The sequence below is a fragment of the Falco biarmicus genome, chromosome 1, assembly GCF_023638135.1.
Source record: "Falco biarmicus isolate bFalBia1 chromosome 1, bFalBia1.pri, whole genome shotgun sequence".
NCBI lineage: Eukaryota > Metazoa > Chordata > Aves > Falconiformes > Falconidae > Falco > Falco biarmicus.
This window is the reverse complement of record NC_079288.1, coordinates 68,944,165-68,967,879: the sequence shown is the minus strand read 5'-3', so window position 1 is coordinate 68,967,879 and position 23,715 is coordinate 68,944,165. Positions and strand designations below refer to the sequence as shown.

General features: G+C 40.8%; 2 protein-coding genes across 13 annotated transcripts in view; one reads left to right on the top strand and one right to left on the bottom strand.

The window, feature by feature from the left end:
• Window positions 1–9,148, top strand: part of FIP1L1 (factor interacting with PAPOLA and CPSF1) — a 42,997-nt gene extending 33,849 nt beyond the window's left edge. For 6 of the 7 annotated variants that reach the window (XM_056332989.1, XM_056332982.1, XM_056332944.1 and 3 more), the window contains 3 exons: window positions 3,369–3,588; window positions 8,010–8,147; window positions 8,903–9,148. In XM_056332989.1, coding sequence (XP_056188964.1) covers window positions 3,369–3,588; window positions 8,010–8,147; window positions 8,903–9,050 — 506 coding nt within the window. In that variant the 3' untranslated portion in view covers window positions 9,051–9,148. The remainder of the gene's footprint in view (window positions 1–3,368; window positions 3,589–8,009; window positions 8,148–8,902) is intronic. The other variant, XM_056332952.1, reaches the window with a different exon arrangement.
• A 1,473-nt stretch (window positions 9,149–10,621) lies between these two features.
• The window catches only part of LNX1 (ligand of numb-protein X 1), an 83,227-nt gene continuing 70,133 nt past the window's right edge, over window positions 10,622–23,715 (bottom strand). For all 6 annotated transcript variants that reach the window (XM_056332867.1, XM_056332876.1, XM_056332886.1 and 3 more), the window contains 4 exons: window positions 20,705–20,882; window positions 18,559–18,787; window positions 11,514–11,672; window positions 10,622–10,801 (listed from right to left, as the gene is read on the bottom strand). In XM_056332867.1, coding sequence (XP_056188842.1) covers window positions 10,666–10,801; window positions 11,514–11,672; window positions 18,559–18,787; window positions 20,705–20,882 — 702 coding nt within the window. In that variant the 3' untranslated portion in view covers window positions 10,622–10,665. The remainder of the gene's footprint in view (window positions 10,802–11,513; window positions 11,673–18,558; window positions 18,788–20,704; window positions 20,883–23,715) is intronic.

Genomic DNA, 23,715 nt, shown 5'->3' with positions numbered 1-23,715 from the left:
ACAGTCATTAGTATGTACATTGCATCTAAAATGTACTCTCCAATTTAGAATATTTTTCAATTTGGAATCTCTTCTGTTAGAATTGGCTATTCTGTCAAGTGTTGTCAGGGATGCAGGAATATTTCCAAGTTTTATGTTGACCTTCAGAGTTGTTGGCACACTTACGTTGCAGCACCAAATACAAAAGATGACTGTCATTGTGGTAATGCAAACACTGAATGTGAACTCCTTCAGCAGGGTTAAAAGACTATGTTTACCTTTGTATGGTTATGGAAACCAAGGAGCGCAGTCTGCTCCCATCTTCCAGTGTATCTGGCATCCCTGTGGTGGCAAAAGCTTTCCTATTCGCTGCGCAAAGTGAATTGTCTGTCTCTAAGCTGTGCATGTCATACAGATTTTTGGATCTGTAGAGGCTCAGTGGCATTTTATCACTGTTGTTCAGCTCTTAGTGAAAGATGTTTTCCTGGCCAGCATCTTACTCTCACAGTCCCTGTCTCACAACGTGATTTCTGGCCAGTATTTTGCCAGTGCTTTCTGTGCATCCGAACTTAGGTAAATTGAGGACTCAGTGGCGCAGTAGGGTACAGATGATCATTTTCTTCAAGAGTCGCTAAGTATATTTATTTAATAGTTGCTTTGGATGATAGCACTGAATCTCCAACCTGTCGTCTTTGCCAGTCTGTATGTGTCATGGCTGTGTCAAAACTGTGGAGGAATTTAAGCATATGGAACACGTTGGAAAAATACTAATCTTGATTAAGGCTCATTGCTAATATGCCTTTGTGTCTCTTCCCTAGTGGTCAGGCATGTTTCCCACTGCAAGGGGGATAGCAATACTAAGATACCCGTTAAGATGGTTGCATAGTAGTTTCAGGAATGTCTGTTTTGTCTTTGTGCTTTTCCACTGCATCAATGCAGTTTCTTCAATATGCTTGTAAATTCTTTCACAATTCAATGCTACCTTTGCCATCAGATCTTTGAATTTTATTGAGCTGTCAATACGTGGCACTGTGTCTGCTCTGCCAGTGAAGTGACTTGTACTGTATGCTTGTTCACTCTCTTCCTCAAGCATTTCTCTGTTCTGTGCTCTAAATGTTCTTTCTATCTTACCAACTTGCAAGAAATTTACTTTTCTTGCAGAAACAATTTCAGAGTCAGTATTTTTTTGAGGCTTAAAGGAGATGTGATTAAATAATTTGCCTTATACTATGACACCATGCAGCTTTAAATTTCTTAACCATCTCCAAAAACAGGACTTAAGTCTCCAAAAGTATTGCTTATTTAAAGTTCCCTCTTGCTGTTTTAAAAATAAAATCAGAGCTAAACTTTGGAAGTTTCTTTCTTTTTGTAGAAATTATTAGGATAATCCATGTAGAAATACTGAGTGACAAATTACTTCATTCTAACTAGTAAACACAGAACACCAATTCATATTAGAAAGTAAGTTTTTCTTGTGTGCTGTAAATAATTACTGGTGGAAATCTAGATACAAAAATGCACAGGGTATCAAATAACTGGTTTATCTCAGGTTGTTGGGGTGGAAATGACATACTTCTATCTGATGAGAGTTACTGCAGATGCGAGGGAGTAACCAAATTTATCATAAAAGTTTATACTATCATTAATAATGGCTTTGTAGTATACACTTAAACTTAAGTTTACGCTTTAGATCAGAATATTCTGGCAGCCAGTGTCTTGTAGACCATACATATGTTGTTGACACAGTGGTAAGTCAAGGAAATTAGCAGTCTTTAAAGTCCAGCTGGTTTTTTGCTATTTCTGGCTGCTTTCCTTAGAAAATTTTCAGGTTTTGGCAGTATAATGAACAACATACTATTGTATCAGGACATTTTTTTCTATTAACTCCTCATTTTGTCTGTAGCCCTGAAATGAAACAGTGTCAAGCATTTTGTTAGAGGCAAAACCTCGAATAAATGCTTTTTTAAAGACCTAGAATGCTCTTCGTTGCAAATATATTTTGACAATGAAATGTTTTTTCCTGCTCCACTGCCTGTTCAAGAGGTCTTTTGTATACCTCCTTTGGACACTGGGCAAACTGCTGTCTTAAGCTGCTGCTAAAGCTTTTGGGGGCAGGCGTACCCCAGATGTTGTAGCCAAGGCAGTCTGAACATAGCGGTCAGAAGGCACTGGTTTTATAAAAACAGCGTTAGTAACACACTTTATATTGTTCAGTGGATATTTATGTTAATTATACTATTCCTGTCTCTTCATAACACCATGGAATCAAGTGAATATTGTTCTCATATTATAGATATTGAAATGGAACTCAAAACAAACGCTTTATTGACGGCCGTATTGTCATTGGCTAGCAAAGCAGATAAGCAGAAAGTGAGAAGTCCTCGGTACTGTAAGTCCACTAGAGAGTGCTGTTTCCAGTTAAATACTTCAGACCTTATTTTTCATTTACAGAATGCATTCATGGGACTTCTGGAGAGGGAGGGCCAGACAGAACAATTGGGGCATTAAGAGTAGTAGTTATTTATTACATCAGAATTGGCAGAAAGCAATGGAGAAGCATTTCCCTCCTCTCTTCCCATTGCTAGTTACTTAAGAAGGTTGTGAGATGGTGTTGTGAGTTCCTTCTTAACTTTTTCAGCATATCATCTTTTAGATATCTTTAAGATAATATGCTCAGTTTTCTGAAACTGTTACATTTATTGGTAATAGTGGTTGTGCTGAGCATTCATTAGAAATGGTATCTTAGAAAGCATGGGTAGCATTATTTCTTCTCCCGAGAATGAATTTATGGAATTTACTTCTGAGTATTTATTTCTGATCTGTAATCAGAACTATATGGCAAAGCACAGTATAGAATGTAAACTAGTGAATGAGAACTTTGTAACTAACATAGTATTTTAAATACAATGATTTTAAAGGACAAAATATAAAAATAGTAGTATCTAAATATAAAGTTGGAGCATCCTTTTTTCTTGTTTTTTCTGAACTGGACTTTCAGAGCCACTGAGTTTAAAAGGCAGTTTTGTTTTCTGGTTGTGTTTTTGTTTTGTTGTTCCCCCAAAGCAAAGCCATTTGACCACATAAAATCAGATTCTTTCAGCAAGTCTTTGCGCAATTATTTTTTTTTTAGGTATTTAGACAGTCTTTGTGGTGTATATCCTGGTTCTGTACATTTTCATAACCAGTATTTAAATGAGTGCCAGAGATCTTTATTAGCGTCATGGGAAAGATGCAGTTTGCTCAGAATTAACTTTCACATGAAAGGGAAAGATCGAAAAATATCGTTGGAGGCGGCTGACAAATGTCTGCATTTTCACGCATAAGTAGTGTTACAGTTTTCATATGCTATCGGATTTTGTTCTTTCTAATACCCACGTCTTTTTCTTTAGTCACCTTTCCGCACCTTGCAGGTTCTGCTCCTTCATGGTCTAGTCTTATGGACACCAGCAAACAGTGGGATTACTATGCACGAAGAGAGAAGGATAGGGAACGTGAGAGAGAGCGTTCCCGAGATCGGGATCGCGACCGGGACCGGGACCGAGATCGAGAACGTACCAGAGACAGGGAAAGGGACCGAGATCACAGTCCAACTCCAAGTGTGTTCAACAGGTTAGTGAAATGTCTTAAGCATGCTGTAACTCTGCTGAAAACCCTGTGTGTTAAATACTGTACTTCAACATTAAAATCTAGTGTTCAACCGTATATTGTAAAGAGCTATAGGGTGTGGCTTCTTCCTCTTTCCCCCTTTTCTTTTGGAAAATATAATAAATTTCTAAATGTAAAATAGAAGTATAAAAGTGACAATATACGTCCAAACTGGTCATAGTGGTTTACAGATTGAAGGTGTGATTTAAGCCATGTGTATGAGTGACATATCCATCCATCTGGTATCAGTAGCTTTAGAAAAAGCTGTAGAAGTCCTAAATGAATCTCAGTTGCAAATTCAGTGCTAAGAGTAATGTGGTGCAACGTTTGACCTTAATTAATGGTGTTATTAGCTGCTAAAATTCTTGGTTTGGTCATTAGCACTGGCTCGATAATAATCTGTCATATCTTTTTAAAACTATTATTTCAAAGTCAAGAACTTTTTTTCATTTTCAGGCAGATGATGAAAATAATGGCAGGTAACTTTATTCAGCTTTCAACTCTAATTGCTTTTTTTTAAAAAAAGAAAAAAGCTGCGACTGTTCTGTGGTTCATGTGCACAAGTACAAAGCATTTAGTGTTGCGCTTGCTATGACTGCGTAGAGCAGAGGTCTATTGGCTTGCCAGATTTATCTAAATTTACTTTTCTCATTATTTGCTAACTATTTTTGAGTAAATGTCCTGACGCTTTCTCTCAATGTTTTTTGTTAAGTTTCAATTTTTGTAGACTATATACAATAGCTGTTAGGCAGATTGTTTTTACCAGTGGGTGGGGAATGAGCATACCCAGAGTAAACATTACTTCTGTTGAGAGATGACATTTTTTTCTATGATGTTAGCTGAAGACCCAAACTGGGTGCAACATGGGGGATTTTCCGTGTATGCTGATGTGGTAGTGTCCTCTCCTGTGTGCATGTGCTATGTTCAGGGTCAGTTTCTGAGAACTCAAAACCAAACTAAACATCTGTTTCTCAGACAGCTTGATTGAGGGCCAGAAAGAAGCCTGGTCATTCAAGGGTGCTTGAAATGAACCTTAATAGCTTCCAGGCCTCAAGAAATTTCTGTGCTGCTGCCAGCGTTATCTGTAAAGGAGGGGGAAGAGCAGGCCTCAACTTTTTTTGTGTGACTAAATTATCCACCATCTGTAGCAAAGCTGTTGCCACATGGCTGTGTAAGAAAACGGGAGGCCCTTAACTAGCGTAAGTTGGTTTGGGAATCAGAGAAGGTGGGAGAGGCTTAAGACAGAACATGTAGACATAGTGTTTTTTAAGAAGGTTTATTTTCAGTTCTCTGCACTTAAAATAAAATTAAATGAGCTATAAGGAAGAGAATTCAACCTACTTCAGAGACTGCACAGATGCATTACTTTTATTTGAATTCCCTTTCTTTAAACTTTGTTTAAGCTTTTTTCTGTGTTGGGATTTGGAGTATACATCAACTTTAGCTTTTTGCTGCTCAGAAATTACTGGTTTCAGTGTTTTTAGCAGTTCTTTTCCAAATAAATAGCCTGTATTTGTGCTTCAATATTTCTTAAAATGGTAAGAGCATGGGATTTTTTTTTTTATTAGTACAACCAAAATGTGATTTTAAAATGAACCTTGAGCTGTCACAATCACAAGAAGAGTGATCAGGTGCTAAGACAGGTTGCAGAAAGAGGTTGTGGAATATCCAGTCTTGGAGATACTCAAAACTTGACTAAACAAAGCCCTGAGCAACCTGACCATACTTCTGAGTTAGCCCTCTGTTGAGGAGGGGTCAGCCCAGGTGACCTCCATGAAGTCCCTGCCAGCCTAAATCTTTCAGTCATTCTTTGTTGAACATGGGAAAGCTTTTGAATACAGATAACCAGGAGTTAGACATCTCTACCAACGTGAGATCTCCTGATTTCTGAAGTTAATAACTTGCAGTCTGTTTTGAAAAAGTAATCAAAGGTGTAAAGAACAAAGATTTTATGGATTGGACTGGTTTTGGGCTTCTTTGCCAGGAGGGCATAGGTCCTCTTCCACAGGTCAAAGGTTGTAGTGCTCTCAAGACTGTCCCTGGAAGGCTTTAATAACTGTAACATAAGCCCAGATAAAAAATGTGAAGGAAATCACTGGTCTAACATTGGGTACATGACATTTATTCCTGTTCCTTAAAGCTCCCAACATACTGGACTTGGCAAACTGATTTTTTGCTTTACTTATAGAAGAGTTATATATTTTCAGACACACTTAGAAGCTGTCATGGTTCCTTAGTTTGCCAAAATAAGGTTTAAGAAGTAATGTCAATAATATTTTTAACCTTTTCTACAGTGTTTTAAAATAGTTGTGTAACAGAGCAAATGCAGACTGTGGGTTAAGGTTAAAGGTTTTGGGTCTCAGCTTTGAAACCAAGCTGTAAGTCTACAAGTAGCCATCTAATTGCTTATGGCAAGCTGGTCAGGAGACAGTGTTACATGTTCAAATTTTAACTTCTAGATACAGGTCATCAAAATGTTACTGGGAAGAATGTCAGATATTGGGAGTAAACTATAGTTGAATTGGTTCTACCTTTTTCTATTACTTGCCACCCTGCAGAAATGTAAGGCTCCTAAAATTGTGATGATTAGTGGCACTTTAAAGGTGTGTTAGTACAGGAATCCCACTAACAAAAATTTTCTGTTGTTCAAATCAGACTTTACCTTTGGTTATAACTCTTGGTAGATTTCAGAACCTAATTTTAATTTCATTTTTAACATTATACTTTTTTTTGTATTCTAAACCAGAGCTTTATAACTAGACTTCACCAGGCACATGCTGTCGTTATGGAGCTCCTTTATTACACGCCGAGTTAGGGCACACTTCAAACATAGATCAAATGAGGACTGTCATTCTGAACTGCAAAACTATGTAAGCTAGGCTTGTCTCCTCTTCAGTATGACTTATCCTACAAGCTAGCAGTTGATATCAACCTTCATCTTTCTGTGACATCTGATAAGAAAACTTCTAATTATTGTTTTTACCCCTTTCCCTGAAGCCTTGAGTTATTTTCTCGTGAGAAGAAATGCTTAGTAGAAAGAGGCTTGGATTCTAAACGTATCCCCGATGTTCCTTCCATCCATCCATCCTTCCTTCCTTCCTTCCTTCCTTCCCCTGATAGTAGACTGGGAAGTTGAGGGTAAAACAATGGTAAATGATCAATACAGATAGAAACAGGTTAAAAACATAAGACTTGCAGTTTCAGCATTGTAAGATTTGGGATTTATTTTCTCCCTTCCCCCCACCCCAAACTGCTTTAGTTTACCTATCTGGTTTTTTGATATCTCAGTGGAGCAAGTGAATTTATTTTCACACTCTAGACTACAACCTAGGGTGCCTTAAGCTGGCTGTGGAGTAGTATGATCAGAATTCATGTTCTGTGGCTGTATTGCCTTGAGTAAAAAACATGATGTGTCTCGTTGTAGTGCTTCCTTGTGGAAGAGATATCTTAGATTTAAGATAGTCTTTTAAAAAAAAAGGGTTTAATGCAGTTAAATTTTGGTCTTGTCTTAAGACTCATTATTAAATGATACTGGACACTGTATCTGGGTGGCATTTTCTTGGTAGAGAAATGATGAAATGATCATGTCTTTTGAAGCTATGCTGGTGTAGCATTTGAGTAATATTGGCTAACTATAGATACTGCTCTCATAATTTTTAAAAATTTCGCTAAACTCCTAGAACTGCCCTTTTCATCAAGTCAAAATATAAAAATAGGTTCTTAAGTAAAGCCTTTAAATTCTTGTAGAGCCTGTAATATTTAGGGTGTTTTACCAGCTTTGTGACAGGGCAGCAGTCATGGTAATCCAAGAGAGGAGTTGGAAGTAGAAATATCATTGGCACTGGAGAAAAATTAATTTTAAAAGCAACCTAAAACATCAGGTATATTTTACTGTAGGTCTCTTTGCACCTAGCTTTTCCTTTCTTGAAGCAAGGAAATGGATCAACCGTACCAAAACGTAATTTAATTTACCCAAGTGATATAATAGTCAAAAATCGTGCTGATAAGCATTGAGCATTGCACACTGATTGGAAAACATTACTAAATTTGTGTAGGATTGTACTTCATTCTCAGCTAGATATAGTTTTAAGCTAACTCCTTGGTAACTCCTGTATAAACTTAACGTAACACAGTTGTATTCTTTTTTCCTTCCGTTCTTATTGAACAATCCTGGCTCAAAATTCCATTAACCACAGAAGTCTAGCATGTGAGGTGAAAAGCTTTAATGTCCTTTTAGCATACGTTGTGGATGTCATCTGGAAAACCAGAAGCACCATTAAGATTTTTCTGTCATTTATCTTGAGAGTGTGTAAGAACTTATTTCCTTAAAATGTATACTGCTTAGTGTTACTGTCCTGAAAATATCTCCTGGTTTTTTTAATCAGTGATGAAGAACGATACAGATACAGAGACTATATAGAAAGAGGCTATGACCGCCATAGAACAAGTAGAGAGAAAGAAGACCGACACAGAGACAGGAGACACAGAGAGAAAGAAGAGACAAGACACAAGTCATCTCGAAGGTTTGATTTTTTTTTTTTTTTAATAGGATACGAAAGACTTGACCAGTTTAAAAAAATAAAGTAAACTCTTAAAAGAACCCCAAACAAACTGGAGTTTTGTGGAAAGACTACAAACACTTAGATGTACTAGTTGGAACAAGTCTGCCATATAAAATGTGGACAGACAAAAAGAATGTTGGCCCCGAGTAACTTCATGTGGAATGATGTATGTGACAGTCTTAGTTAGTCAACAGAAATTATGGAAAATAATTGGGGAAAGAAGGGTAAAAATGATGGGTCAGAAAGAGGGGGAGTGAAGCTGACATTCAGCAGCATTAATGTACGAACTCAACAGTAATTTCTAGTAAGTAGAATAACCCTCATGGTCACTTTGTAGAAGTTGTTCAACTTAACTTTTTTTCTAACTTTAAAAGTCCAGGGAACGGGATCAATAGGAATGTTAAACTATTAAGGGATGCTAATAGGGACATGACATGTTAAAAAGTATTGCGATTAGAATATGGGTTACAAATGTGAAAATGTGAAAAATCATGTGAAAAATCAACTTCCCGACAAGAAGTACAGAATGGGTGGACCTATGTACCATTCTATGAAAAACTCAGTTTGGCACTGCCATCCAAATACCGTATGGGTTGGAATGGGAGCAGGTGCCAGTTTTCAGATACAAATGCAAAGGCTGTTTTTTTGGTACTCCGTAATTAAGTGGGGCCTGAAGTGTCATGCAACTTTTTGAGGTATTTTTTCTGTCTATGTAGTAACAGCAGGCGTCGACATGACAGTGAAGAAGGGGACAGCCACAGAAGGCACAAACACAAAAAATCCAAAAGAAGCAAAGAAGGAAAAGAAGCCAGTGGTGAACCTGCTCCTGAACAGGAAAACACTGAAGCTGCCCCTGTGGAATAGGCTTGTGTGATTTTTGCCTACTTGCATATATATTAGTGCCAGAAATAATTACTATAAATCTTGTTATTTTTCTGGGTATTAAAATAATTTGCTCTTAATCTTGTTCTGTTAGTTTGAAATCAAAGGTTACTTTGGGGGTTTTTTTTTGAAAATAAAAGAATGATTTTTTTCTGTTAAGATTCCTAGACTGACGTTGTCTTTTAAGAAACAGTGAGAAAATATCTTACAGCTAGAGGCTTGTGCTTTTACAATATATGTAGGGCTTAAATTCTTTGTACTAAATTGTCTCCTTTTTTCATAAGCCAGTGGGAAGGTCATTCTTTTACTGACTTTAGCAACAGTGTGCATTCGCTTCACTGTATACCAACATCTGGAACAGCGTGGGTTTAGTGCAGCTTTTGGAGTTCATATTTGAAAAGGTCATCCTTTACTACAGGGACAAGCAGGAATGGCAGACTCCTCAAGAACCTTGTACTAAAGTGAAAAAAAAAAAAAAAAAAGGAAAAAAAAAAAGAGGGAAACTGGGAAAGGTGCTCATTGTTCTTAGTCTCATAGAACACTGAGTGTGGTGATGATATACTTGATAATTATGTCTGATTTGTGTGGGTGTATAAGGGTGAACTAAGCTGGATAATCATCCCTGCTGCTTTTCAGTGGCTTAAAAGAAAGTTCATTTAAAGTCTTCATTCTAGGGGAACAGCTGTCCTTAACATGGTGAAGATTAACAAACATCCTCTTCCCAGTGCTAGCTTGTAAGGAAAAAAATAAGACTTTGAACATGGGTAATTTGCAGAAAAAGGCAAATAACTATTTTAAGAAAAATACAAGACCATCATCACTTTCAGATTTACTCCATCCAGAACAGTATAAAGTGTGATTGGCATGGCAGTCCTGCAAAAATTGTACTGCCCTGCCAGAGTGCTATTTAGAAGACTTACTTAATGATTTTAGTAGGGTGCAGTGTACTTCCTTAAAAACAATAATTCTATATAAAAAGCCTAGATTCAATAGTATTAATCAAAACGTGCCAGGGAAACTAGGTCACTTGGTTTTGGGTGAAAATAATAGCTGTACAATTACACAGATATTTTGTAATTATTTTAGAAATTTAATTCACAGTTTTACAGACTAAATACCAGCTTCATGCTGACCATGAAAAGGTACACATAATCAAAGTGCTAGTAACGCGTTGGGTAAAAACCTTCACCTGATTTTTGCAACTAGAAAAATGGCAAGAAATCTTTCAATAAGTTATTCAAGAATTTCTTTTTGTAAAGTGGGTGAGCAGGAGCTGCTGCTCCTTGAATTTCATTATTATTATAATGCATTAAATACATATATAGAAAAAAAACACAACAAAAAAAACAACTTAAGAACGTGAGGAAGGAAAGACTTAAGTCTGTAGCTTAAATCACTCTGAAGTGATTTTTCCGATGTGTCCCCGCTTTGCCTAAACTTGACTTTTCTTAACATGCAGGTTGAAATTTCACAAACTGTTGCTTTATAAGCACATACTTGATCCCCCACAAACAGCAAAGACTGACGTTCCTTTTTTTTTTTTTTTCTTCCCCCCCCCGTGTTAAATTACTTGTTATACTCTCCATGAAGACTTGTTTTATAAAAAAGTGCCAGGCCAGGACACGATTGTGAGAGTAATTTTTCCTTTCAGTTCTTTGAGCATCCTTGCCAAGCAGGCATGCATCATTCCTGATGTGTTTCTGCCATTGACAGCAAGGAGGACATCACCACATCTGAAAAACCAAAGACAAATATGAGAGAACAATTCAACAAGGTGACTTCTTAATGTCTGCAAATGCCAAAAGCATCTCCTCAAGCTTCCTCTAAGCGGGGAAGGGGTAGAAAGGAGTATTACTATTACCTCTCTGGCCAATGACTGTTCATGAATAAGGGAATAAAGCAGGTCAAAATACTTCGCTTGTGGGTTGTTTTTTTGCTTTTCCTTACAACTTTATAATTAACTAGACATATTTGAAAGAAAATAGGATATAGTTCTATCAGGTGGGAACAATCCATGTTCCGAACAATGTTTTATGACTTCTTAATTGTGTGCTCCGTAATTCTGCACTTACTCTCTTAAATTGTATTGGTGTTTGCAGGAAGGTTTTTGGTTGGTTGGGGGTTTTTTTGAGCTGAGGATGTGGGAAAGCTTCTTTGTGCTGGCATGCTTTGTACTACCCCAGAGGTCAAACTGACTTTATCTTAGTACTTATTCATATACCAGTGATGGCTAGACATCTGAAAACATTCTATCCTGAAGGCAAATGTGTTCAGGACACTTACGTCCTATTTCCAGATCTGTCAGAGTTAGTTCTGTATCAATTAGTCCCTTTTTTACCCCTATGCTGTCTTCATTAAAACTTGTTTTTAAGGAAAAAAACCCCACAACTGAACTAGATAAAGGAGTTACTTAAATGCTACTTTTCATTAGGTAGTTATCATTACCTAATTCTGCCGTCATTATATGCTGGTGTCCCCCCAACAACGGATTTGATAAAGAATGGTTTGTTCCCAGTGTGTTCTTCATAACCTCCTACGATGCTGAAGCCAAGACTTCCAGATGTATTTCTTCGTAATACAATTTCTTTGCAGCTGTACAAATACCTGAAAGAAACCAGTCTAATTAAAATGTCTTATTGTTAACTTCAGATTCTGATGAATCATTCATTAGTGATGAATCTGCCTTTTCATACACCCATAGAGTGTTTTGAAGATGAAAAATAGCACCAAAGTTCCACCGTATTAGATGCTTCCACTTCCCTTCTGCTTTTGTAGCATTGCTTTCCACAACCAGTTATCCTGAAAGTAAGATTATTAGGTAATCTTGGGGTTAAAATACTAAATAATTTGTTTCACAGGGTAAAACTTAGGCAAGTGGTCTAGTTGCAATTGGAAGTGATGGAGAAAAACACTTAAGGGAGATTGGATTTAGTATTTGTAAACCATGATTCCAGAAATTGTATTTTACCTACCTTGTACAGTCAAGTGACTTGTTTTATTTGCCAGGTAAGAGCCTGTATGTGATAAACTGTGTCAAAAGCGGTTAGGCATTTATTACTGTGATGGATGTTAAAGCTAAATAATTTCAAGGCCAGTGAAATGAGCCAGAATTGCAAAAATCACAGAAATTACACAAAGAAGAATGCAGTGGAAGAAGGGATCCTAAGCTTTTCTTGTCAAGTAACATCGTAAGTTGCAGCATGGAAGACGAAACTTAGCTGTCAGTCAGTGCTTTGGAGTACTGAGACTACTGTCAAGAAGATGGCTTGTCCTCACTATAACGATTAACACAAGATTTTATGGTAAGAGCTGAAATCTGCTTCTCCCTCTGTCTTCTGAACGTATTTTATGATACTGTTAAGTTATGCTGAATCAAAGTTTAGCTGAAACAAGGAATGGGGAAAGCAAGAGTAGCAAGATTACTAGATTCTTACACTTTGCCTATTTCTCCAAGTACATTAAATTCAATACCTGCTTTGTTTCTTTTTTTAACCAAGCAGGAAAAAAAAAAATTGGTTACAGAGCGACAGAAATTTCTGTCCTTAATACTTAACCCACTCGTCATTAGCAGTATACCCAGGAATGACTGAAGACCCTGAAAATGATTTTGCTATTCCAAATCTGAAATTATAGGCTGGTCTACAGCAAGCAACTGTTACAAGCTTTATTCAGAGACTCTTTAGGTTTGTAAGAAACAGCTGACACTTCTTCTGTAGAGGGGTAAATAACTTTATGATAAAGACCAGTATGTCTAGCCTTTTTTAAGGTTTTATTTGTCAAATAATGTTTCTTCTGTGTTTCACAGCAGGGTTTTATAGCAATACTAGATTAGTCCCACAGGACCTACAAATATTCACCTGCTGCCAGGATGGTAGGTATATAATATTTGCACAAGAATTCACTGGCTGTTAATGTAAGAAACAGGTGACATTTGCTGCTTTCCTCAGCAGCCAGGCATTATTACTTTACCATCTGTGGACCGCTTCAATGTGCAAAATCACTTAAACCCTCTGTGTTTGATGGTACTTATCAAGGTCATGACCAAGTGATGCCAGGGTTCAGCCGTTGGTGCTATTACTTAGTGTTGGTTTTGGGAGGCAGGAATCTCTGCTGCCTGGTCCCGTGCTCACTGCCTTCAGGAGGGCATTGCTGAAATTGAAAGGTCATCAGCTAAATCCTAATGCCATAGAGAAATAGCAGAGCAGGTAAAGTCGTGAGGGGACAACTCGGTGAAGACAAACGAGGCTTACCTGCATTCTGTACGTACGGTCTGTAAGGTTACTGCTTACTGGTCTCCATCAGTCCAGAAAGCATAAATACGTATTTGCTGTCAAAGCATATGCTAGATTTAAGTAAATGACACAGTGTGCTAGCATTAGGATTGTTTTCTCTGCCAGAGCAAAGGAAACACGTGGGAAGCAAGGAGCAGCAGAAAGCAACTGCTCTGTCCTGACTCCAACCCCGTGCGCTGCCTGTGGCCTTGCCGGAGGGACAGGGTGTACCCTGCTGTGACATCAAGGCAGTGGGGAGCAGGAAGGTGGGAGGAGAGGTGCTGGAGTGAAGCTGAGTTTGGGAAAAGGGGAGGAAGGGTTTTCCCAAACTTCATGTATTTGTCATCTTTGGTTCCCAATAAACAAATTGCTAATGAAATGCATTAAGTTAAATTCCCCAAGCCAAGTCTGTTTTGCCCACAAACAGTAATGGATGAGTGATTTTTCCTGTCTTTACTTCAACCCATGAGTTCTCTTGGTTTCATTCTTCCCGTTTTCTCTCATCCTGCTGGGGTGTCGAGCTGTGCGGGTGCCTAGTGCAAGCTGGACCCAAACCCATCACGCTGGCCAGAGCTAGATACCGACTCGTGACAGAACAGGAGTGGCTAGGTGGTTTGCGCCTTTAAACTGATGTTTCCTTATCTCCAACCTATGGGACAGAGGGTGTAAACATGGCAGCGCACCGTCCATCAGCTATTCCTTAGTGCTGTCAGAAACGTGACAAGGCTGCTGGGAGGCAGGGGGCACAGAGCTGAGCTACATGTGACACGGGCGCTGCTTACTCCGAACGGTTTTAGCAAAGAGCAGCCCAAAGGGGGTCAGTTCATTTGGGTCTGCGTACAGCTGTGTAGTAATAAAGACAAGCTAGGAAGCGCCACAGAGAGAAAATGAAGTAAGTACTTGAGTCATCCAAAGATGTTTGTAGTGTGACTAGACTACTCTGCGGTAACAAAAGCCCCAGTCTGAGTGTTTTGACCCAGTTAAGCTGCCACAACCCACTACACTGCAACCGGTCCAAGGATAACTGTCTTCTGCCTTGGAAGACAGCAGCTCACAGTCTTCTGCCTCTATCTGAAATACTCCAAAAGCTGAGGACAAGAAGTAATTTATGTGTGAACTTGCCTCAGATTCAAGATTTGAGGATAAACAGTGTCTAGACGCAGGGTCCTACCATGAGAGATACTATGACTGAGCATCAATTACTGATGCACGAGGAATTTAAAAGTGCTTGTTTTCAAGCAGTTACACGTACAATTCCCTGCTGCTTTTTGCAAAGCGTGAGCAGCCTTATGCTCTGGGAATGAAAACCAGCCCTGCTTCAGGAGGACGTCAGCAATAACAGGTATGAAAGACATGCCGGCCTCCCCTGCCCTGTTACGGTAGACAAGTGGCAGTGGAGTACAGTAACATTTGAGAATTGCTCCCATCAGAGCCCTACAGCTGGGATGGAGTTAACTTGGGGGAGTTTCTATCCGAATTCCATGGTTTATGTCCAGTTCTACCCCTGGTTTGCAGAATAACTTTGGCCACCTCCTGTCTTTCTCATCTCACTCTGCAGATGAAGAAAAGCACTCGTGCGAAGTACTAATGTTTGTAAATGTTATGACAGGATGATCTATAAAGTATTTCTAAGTGTTAACTGGGGGAAAGAAATGTGAGGAGAGCAAAGAAAGGAGCGCAGGAAAACAAGCAAGAGTAGAAGAAACATCACGGGACTGGGGAAACGCTTTTCACCAGCTGTTCCGCGTTACTTCCTTTGTGCATGCTTCACAACATTTCCCTCCAACAATAAAGGAGACCTGTCTTCCTCAACAACAAACAATTAAATTAGCTACCCTAAAATAAGTCTTCGGGTGCGAATGCTTAAGGTCCTGCATCACTGTTTCCTCCCGGCACCCAGCCCGCAGCCCCTCCGCTTGCACGCGGGCCAAGTTTTGACAGATGTCAGATGCACATGTGTGTCTATTTTATAACCACCACATATTGGATTGTACTACAGAAAGAACAGAGGAGCTCTTTATGTATTATCAAGCCATATAAAAGTGACCAAAGCCAATTTTAAGATCTCAGAAGGAAAAGGTTGAAATTTAAGTGAGATCCGCAAATGTTAAATTATGCAAGATGGCTTTTCCAAGGCTTTGAGCTTTGGCGCGAGCAGTTGGATAACCAGTCTGATTCTGTTGCTACTGACTTGATCCAGAAAAATGGTATAATTCCCTAACTCTCCATATTGGTCTGTGCCCATCTATGTAACATGTATGCAGTCCCTGGGAAAAGAGCAAGTTCTGTGCCAGTATGGAGAATTAGGCACTCACAGTACATCAGCCTCGAAAGCGAGGAAGGTACTTTTAATCATGTAACTATTATTAATGTTAGCCTGCTTCATCAATCACAGACAGAGGTCTGTAGATATCCTCTAGTGCTTAGCTCAACTCAGCACATTTTATGGGGCCATCCTTCACAGGACTTTAATCAAAACTCCATGTTTTTGGAACACAGCGGGAGAGACTCTCCTCTTCCCTCAGTTTCCTGAGCCCCGAGCATCCCACTCTAAGTCACAATGTCAGGCTGCCTCTGTGCTCCCTGCCTTGCTTGCTGTGAACAGACACTCGTACTGCACTGCCACGGCTTGTCTAGAGTCACATCTTTCCTTTCTCACCAGACTTTAAGGAATCTACTATCCAGCCACCTCTTTTATAATCGTGCCCGTTCCTGGCCTTCCTGGCCTACCAGTTTCACCAGCTTTTTGTTCAGTTTTTCTCATGTAGGTGTGCCTGGTCCCAGCCACTTCCCAAGCACCTTGCATGATCCTGTATAATCATGATTTTGACATATCTACTTTCCCATCTGCTGCACCAAATGTTCCTAGACTCGCGTATCTTCGAGCATTCCCTCTAGTAAATGGTTTTAATTAAGGTAAGTCAATCTTCAGCATCTTGCCCCATAGTTGCACATCAGGCACCTTTGCCAAGATGACCCTGTCAGACATCTATTTGGACAGAGAATAATTTTCTCAAACAGCCTGGAAAATATCGTGAGACTGTTGGCAGGACCTTGAGATCTAGTGGGATGTGATCCTTGCCAAAAGCAAACTGAAAGCCAGATAGGGAAAGGTTAAATGCTCGGCCTGGAGCAAAAGGAGTTAATGTGATGCAGGTCCTAGTGAGAGAACTTGCTGAAGGACTTCCAGATGTCTGATGTGGGCCCTGGGGAATCAGTCCAAGAGTAAGAGGGTAAGCACACTCATGCTGGGGAAGAGCAGAGGGTCTGATAATACACAATGAGCAAACCCAAACCTGATCCTTGTGCACCCTTACTCAACCAACCGGCTACTAACCAGGATGCAGTGCACCTTTGTTACTGTCACATCCGATCAGTGCTGGTTCCTGTCTCAGCCTGACGTTCAGAGCAGTGTACCAGCTCAGCATACCAATCCCCCCACTTTTCTTTGGCAAAGAAGGGCCGTGCTGTGCTCTGTGCGTGGTGTCACAGCTGGGGACAGAGCTACAATGAGCTCCTGTCTTCAGCCTTGCTGACACTGGGGCTGATTTTCCTTCAGGCCAAAGGGGTGGGAATGCCTTCACACACACAGCCTTCAGCAGAGAAGGGATAGAGTGAGCTTAGAGACTGCTTTTAAAATGGGGAAAGCACCTTTTCTTCCCACACTGCAAAGTGGAACCGACTGATGCAAACCCTGGCTGCAAGCCTTCAATGCTGTGGAGCTCTGTCCTTCATCTCCATCACCTTGCTGAGGACATGGGGACTTCAGGCAGCTGCGGGTAGAAGATGATGGCCACGCAACTTAGGTTTTCTATGCAGCCCAGGAAGATGGGGCTAGAGCAGGCCTAGGCAGGGTGCAACTGTTTCGATCCATCTAGCGATGGATGGTGACTGAAGGCAAGACCCAGCATTGCAGACTGCAGCATCTATAAGGTCACTAGTCTGGATGCTGTCTCTGCTGGGAGCATTACTCATTCTCCAGTGCTGCTGATCAAGCTCAGCATTGCAAGAGCAACAAGCAGAAGCAAAGACTTCCCTGGGCCTGCCTGTCTGCAGTGAGACTGGGTGAGAAAAGTTCACCATTGCTTGGGGTAGCAAAGAATGGACCATTTATTTACTGCTTTTTCTTTTTATGGCTTTTTTTTTTTTTCCCCACAGGAATAGAGGAGGAACCTTTCATCTGTGAGTGACAGAAATATAGTCTGCCTTCTGCTCTTGCAATGTTGCACATGTTACACAGTCAGTAGCCTCAGACCGAGACCCGGAACACATCTGGCACTCACAGCAGACCTTGCTGCAAGGTGAATGAGCTCAAAACAGCTCAAGCCAGGAGGAGTGAAAGCATCAAATCTGCTATGCAAGACTGGGAAATGAGGAAAAGTCCTGAAACTGTGCCTAAAGCAAAAGCCCACCTGTTCCGCAGACCATCTTTTCATGCCCTCCCATAAAAGAGAGGCACTGAACTGCTGCCAGGGTTAGGAGTATGGGCAAAAGTAACTTGTAAGCTAAATTCTTCATTTCTTAAGATTGAATACCAGTTTCAGCTGTGATGCTAGCTTTGCATATTCACAGATTCACAACATGTCCTCATGTAATACTTTATAAAATGTCGCTGAAGCTGCAGGTACGCACCCTGCACACCGAGTTTGTTTGAGAGAGCTTAGCGACGAGCGGTATGGCTTTTATTATCCTTACTGGAATGACAACACAGCTGCTTCCTGTGTATGACAAATGTACTTCTTTCAGTCGGGGGTGGGGTTAAAAGAGGTGATTCGGAGATACCAGCCAACTGCATGCACTTCGCAACATCTGGGTAAAGTCAAATAGTTCAGCTGGATTTGGCTGAGGAGAAGGGCTGTGCAGCTTGGGAGCTGCAGGAGGGATAACTGCCTTCTGCAGGGTGGCTGAGCCTAGACCCCTGTTCAGCAAGCTCCAGCATCCCTGCAAGTTTTCCTTTCACTCCTTGAGTGCCAGATACGTTTTCAAGACTGTACCAATTCAGAATCCTTTCCCCCTTCTGCAAGGGGATCTGCGTGTCTATTTTGCCATGTATACACACCCGTTTACAAAAGGGAGGTATTTAGAGTCAAGTCTGCAACAGAGCCTGGATTTAATTAAGATGTCAGAGCAATGAATCAAGCCAAAAGGAAGAATTGCCAGAAAATACAGATCTTTCCTCCCATTCCCCTTCAGCAAAAGGACACAATCTGTGGACTTACCGCGGCAGCCCCAGCCACATAACCCAGGAAGGTGACCACTCGCTGCTCTCAGGGGACACCTGTGTGGCCTCCGGCAGTGGCAGACAGCCTCGCTCCTCCTGGGCTTCACACGCTCTCATCTCCAGGGCTTTGAGCACCACCGATGAGTTGGTGTTTTTCAGCAGGGCGACAGCTTCGCTCCGGCTGACCCCTGTCAGGTCAATCCCATTCACGTTCAGGAGGATGTCACCTGAGACCAATAAAAATGGATGATGATAACCCCTGCAAGTGTTTCCAGGATCCCTTCCCCACCCCCACATATAAGCAAGTCAAAGCCACAGCCAAGAACTTGCTGCCTGATGAAGCTGTTTGTAAATCTTGTTGTTTAACGTGGATGTAAAGCATATGCTAGTAAACATGCCACAGGCATGAGGGAAGGGGCTAGATCCCTGTACACTGGTGCATCACGGGGCTGGATGGAGGCTTTGGTTCTGGTTTCTTGTCACGTCACATCCTGCATCCAGAGCCAGACGGCACAGCTGGGGTGCTGCTGTACCGAGCTTCGGTACAGGCACCTAGCACTAGCCCAGGGCTCCAAAGCAAACTTCCAGCTAACAACTTTTGTACTCAACCTGAGCTTGAAACCTGAAATCTTGAAGGTGGCTCTCCCAGCACACCCTAAGCTAAGGACTGCCGCTCCGGCTGGCTCTTTGTGAAGTTTGCTTTGTGGAATAACGTATTATTATTTTAATGTTAATGCGTGTTTGAATAGCCGCAAGCCAAGACATGTTTCTGTATGCCTTATTTATAATGTGGCCACAGCAGCTTCAGAGGAAAACACAAAGATGACCTCAATTACTACAGCGAGAACAATAAAGACATCATTAATGTCACGCAAGCAGCTATGGTGCCAAGTGCTCTGGCTACCCTTCATGGCATGTTCCAACACTAGGGCTTCCCTGGGTGCCCTCTGCGCCTCACCTGCATGCTCCTCCAGGTAGCGGCTGTATTCACCGGCAGTCCAGGCAGCATGGCATGAACATTAACCTCTTCTTGTGGTCTGCCCCGATGAGACAGACAACAGCCTAAGGGCTGCTCTAAACTGTGGAGTCTTATGGTGCTGTTATAACATCACATATTCATTTGTTTCTAATTTTATCAAATTAACTAGGCCGAATTTTCCGTGCTGCCTCATGATGAATAATTTTTTGGAAAATGTATCCCACTGAGAGGTAGTGATTTCCCAGCAGGAGAAAAGGGGAAACCTTCTGGTTTGCTCCTGTTTTCATGTTCTTACATGGGTTTTGATGAGCAGCCATAGCTCCTGCAAAAGGAAGGCTCTCACGTGTCCCCACGCCAGGTGCTGCAACCCAGGTTCATGGGGCTCGGCTGGGCTGCAGCTATTCTGCCCCACTTTTGGCTGCCTTCACTTTGCTTGCAGGATTTCCCTGCAGTTTTTGGGCAGTGACTAGGCTGAAGATGGCTGTAGGGGATGAAGGGCAAGGGGACAGGCAGCTGTGTGGTTGCTGGATGCAGGGGACCGAGGTACTTGTCTCTTGGAGATCTAACAGCCTGAAAACTGAAAGTTTCATCATTCCTCTACTGCCTACCTATTCCCACAAAACCCACTGATAAAGTATGCTCCTCACCTTACTCTAAATGTTTATTTATGCAGAGGGGGAGAAGCTATTAATTTTATCATTCTGTTACATCAAAAGCCAAATGGAGTTATGAAGCCAGTATTTCCAGATATGATACAAAACCAGAAGGCATTAACATTGCTTCATATATGATGGGAATGCTGCTCCTTTATATTTCTTTCAAAGCCATGAATGATATGACAAACAAGCACAAAAATTTATATTGAAGACCCGTGAAGGTTGCACAATGAAGATTTCGGTAGTTAGCAGATAGTAGTGCAAGCTCATTTTCCTGTGAAAAACTTTTTTTTTTTCCTACCAGAACCTGCCTACATCCCACTTCACAGAGATGGTTACTGCTGCAATTTTACCTTTCCTGGTAGCTGACTTAAGACCCTCTAACCTGATGCATCCCAAAATCTCTGGGATGGGTGAAGATGTCAGGCTGTGGTGCTGTTTCATAATTCCCCTGTTTTTCAAAGGAAGCCTTTGAATCAAAGCAGGCTTTCAAAATCCCCTCTTTTTACCTGTTTTTATCCTGCTGTCTCTGCTGATAACTCCTCCAGGTTCAACACTTATCACATAGATAGGCAAATCCCATTCCCGGTTAGATGCTCCGCCTGCTACAGTCATTCCCAGCGATTCTGTGTTATCTTTCCGGACAGCCACCACCTTCTCGTGACAGGTGACGGTGTGAAGGGCACTCTACGATGGAGAGAACAGCAACAACAAACACAGTGGGCATGGGGACCTCCCTGGCAGATCAGGCATTTTCTACTGGAATGAATATTCGTGGAGGGAATACCAAAGCACTTCACAGCTGCCTGCCATGCCTGGCCAGATGGCAGGCATGACTCTCTTCGGGGTTTAGATATCTACGTAGTCAGAGCTACTGCCAAGATAACCCATGCTTTAATAGTTAAAGTCAGGCACTGCTCCCAAAAAAATAAGTGTTTTAGGGTTGAGACTAATAGAAGCAGGTCTTTGAAATGTAAATAAGGAATCTGATTTATTTTTTTTTAAAAAAAAAGTTCTTGATATTAATATCACTAGTGGTCCCCATATCTTTGGCTATCAGGTCACAGTTTTTATCTTGCTGTTTGCAGTCTGAATGTCATCTGTATAGTTAATGAGAAATGGCCCTGGGTTAAAGGAATAAAACTCTTGGGGACCGGTTAGAAGATAGACACTTAATTTGCTCTTCCAGATTGCTGTGTTTCGGTGTAAGTTACTGGTGGGAATAAACTTGAAGAGTATGTGTTTCTGTTCAGCAAAAGAGAAGAACATTTACAGAGTGAAGAGCCAGCAGCTTCCAGGGTGCTTTTCCTAGTGCTTGTGCTTAAAAGGTCACTTTGGGACAGTCATCCCCCCATTCCTCTCCCTGAACAGGAAAAGCTACATACACATCGCTGGTCATGCAACAGCAAGTGTACAAGCAAGGGTGAAAAAAATTCACAGGCAGCCTTGGGATGGAAAGGCAACAAACACAAGCTCCAACAAAACCCGGGAACTGAATGTTACATTTACAAATGCGTCCAGCTCTTAGAGAAGAGTTCGAGACAACGATGCTTCTCCAGAAAATCTGGAGTTAAATGTTAATTGCTTTGATTTCCTTAAGCATCTCATAAGCTCTGCTACCGACATCAACTCTTGAAGATCCCAGCCCTTCTTGAAGGAACAGCACTATCCATTCCAGGCTCATACGTAGATATAATAGCACACTGCTAAATACATTTCAAATGTATATTAAAAAAACTCTCAGCCTTCTAATTCACAAGTGTGACCTCACAGTTATAATATGCAAAAATAATCTATAAAACTTATTTAAAGCCACATCAATATCTTCTTAGAAACCCAAGATCCCAGAAACATATTCATTGCACCTCGATTCCTGGGCCAGCAGCACAGAAAGCAGAGCAGGCGAGCCCACGGCTGCTCCCGCAGTGACAACAATGGCCAAAGGAATAGGGTGGCAAGAAGTTTTTATGGCAATAAGGCAGGCTCTACCTTTGTTTTGTGCTTTTTTTAAAGGTACATTTGGTGGAACTAGCTCCACATCATGATTTCTGCGATGCAACATCGACAACAAAACCCAGAACCATTTAGCAGCTTAGCAGAGGATCTCTAGATGCTTGACCAGAAGAACAGTAGCTGCCACAGAACTCCAGGAATAAAACGGCAGAGAGCTCAGTGGAAAAGGTTTTCTCTTGGTCATCAGGACAAAAACCAAAGTGATATATCCAAACAAGTATATCAGATCTGATCCATGCAGAACACAGACCCTGTGTCAGAGTGGCTTATGGCTCGCAAATGAACCCAATTTTCTGAAGGTTTTACAACATTGCCTTTAAAAAAATATAAATGTTCTACTCCAGATAATTTTAATCTTTCACTTTTTTCTTTTTTCAAGGTATAAATGTTTTAAACACAGTACTTCTAGCTTAGGGCAAACTAAACAACGTTTCATCCACAGTTGTCCGAAAACATTGTCCTTTTTCTCTTGGGAAGGAATGGCTTTCCATTAGGAAAAGGCCACTTCCTGAAGCATGTGGAATAGGGGCAAGACTAATTTTCACAAAGATGCAGTCTGAAATTTTGTAGCAAAACATGAAATTGGAATTAGCCTTGCAACTCTGAGTGTTCAGAGAAATCCTGTTACTTATGCAGTGTCTATCATGTCTGAGACACCAAAAACATTAGCTGATACACTGGCTAATGCTCTATTTTTGTGGAATCTGCACAGAGAGAAGCAGATTTCAAAGCAGTGCTTGGTAACAAATTCTCCTGTTACATTTCAGTGAAAAATCATAAAAGAACTGACAATTGTGTGCTCAGCCATGTAGGACCCATTTTCCTTTGAAGCTACTCTTCCACATGTCATTTTTTACGTGGTTGTAGATAGAAAGGAATTGGGGTGACTTGGCCGAGACGAAGGCAGTGATGAAAGGAAAGTAAAGACTTTCTCAGTAAACACACGTAGAGCTTTCTTGGAGGTACAACTGATAATGAGTAAACCAGTTAAAAGGCAATGTTTATCAGTGACTGCATTTCAATGCATTCTCTTCTAAACAATTGTCCTTTTCTGTCATTTTGAAATGACCTCAGAGGTCAAGAGAAGAAAAACATAACAGTTCATCTCCTCCTTTTTCAAGTTTTTTTTTTCTTTTCTTTATATTTACTGGAAAATAAATATTTACAGCAGATTGTCACAACATCAAAGCCATGACACGTGTCTTGCAGGCAAAAGACATAGCTTGTGGGTTTGGAAAATGTACTTCACCTGAAGGCTAACCTGCCTGTATGGTCTGAAAACATTGCGCAAGCAACAGGGCAACAGATTTGTTTTAAGTACTAGACAATTTGTTAGAAAGGAGTAAGAAAACAGTTCCAATTAAAAACAAGTGCTATTTAATTAATGGCAAAGCTCCCACTGACTTCAAAGAAATAGAATCTGGCCCGTTTATGCATTACAGCCCAGCTTAACAACCTCAGCTGCACGAGAAAGGTTTCTGACATCTTCTCTTTTCCCAACCAGCAG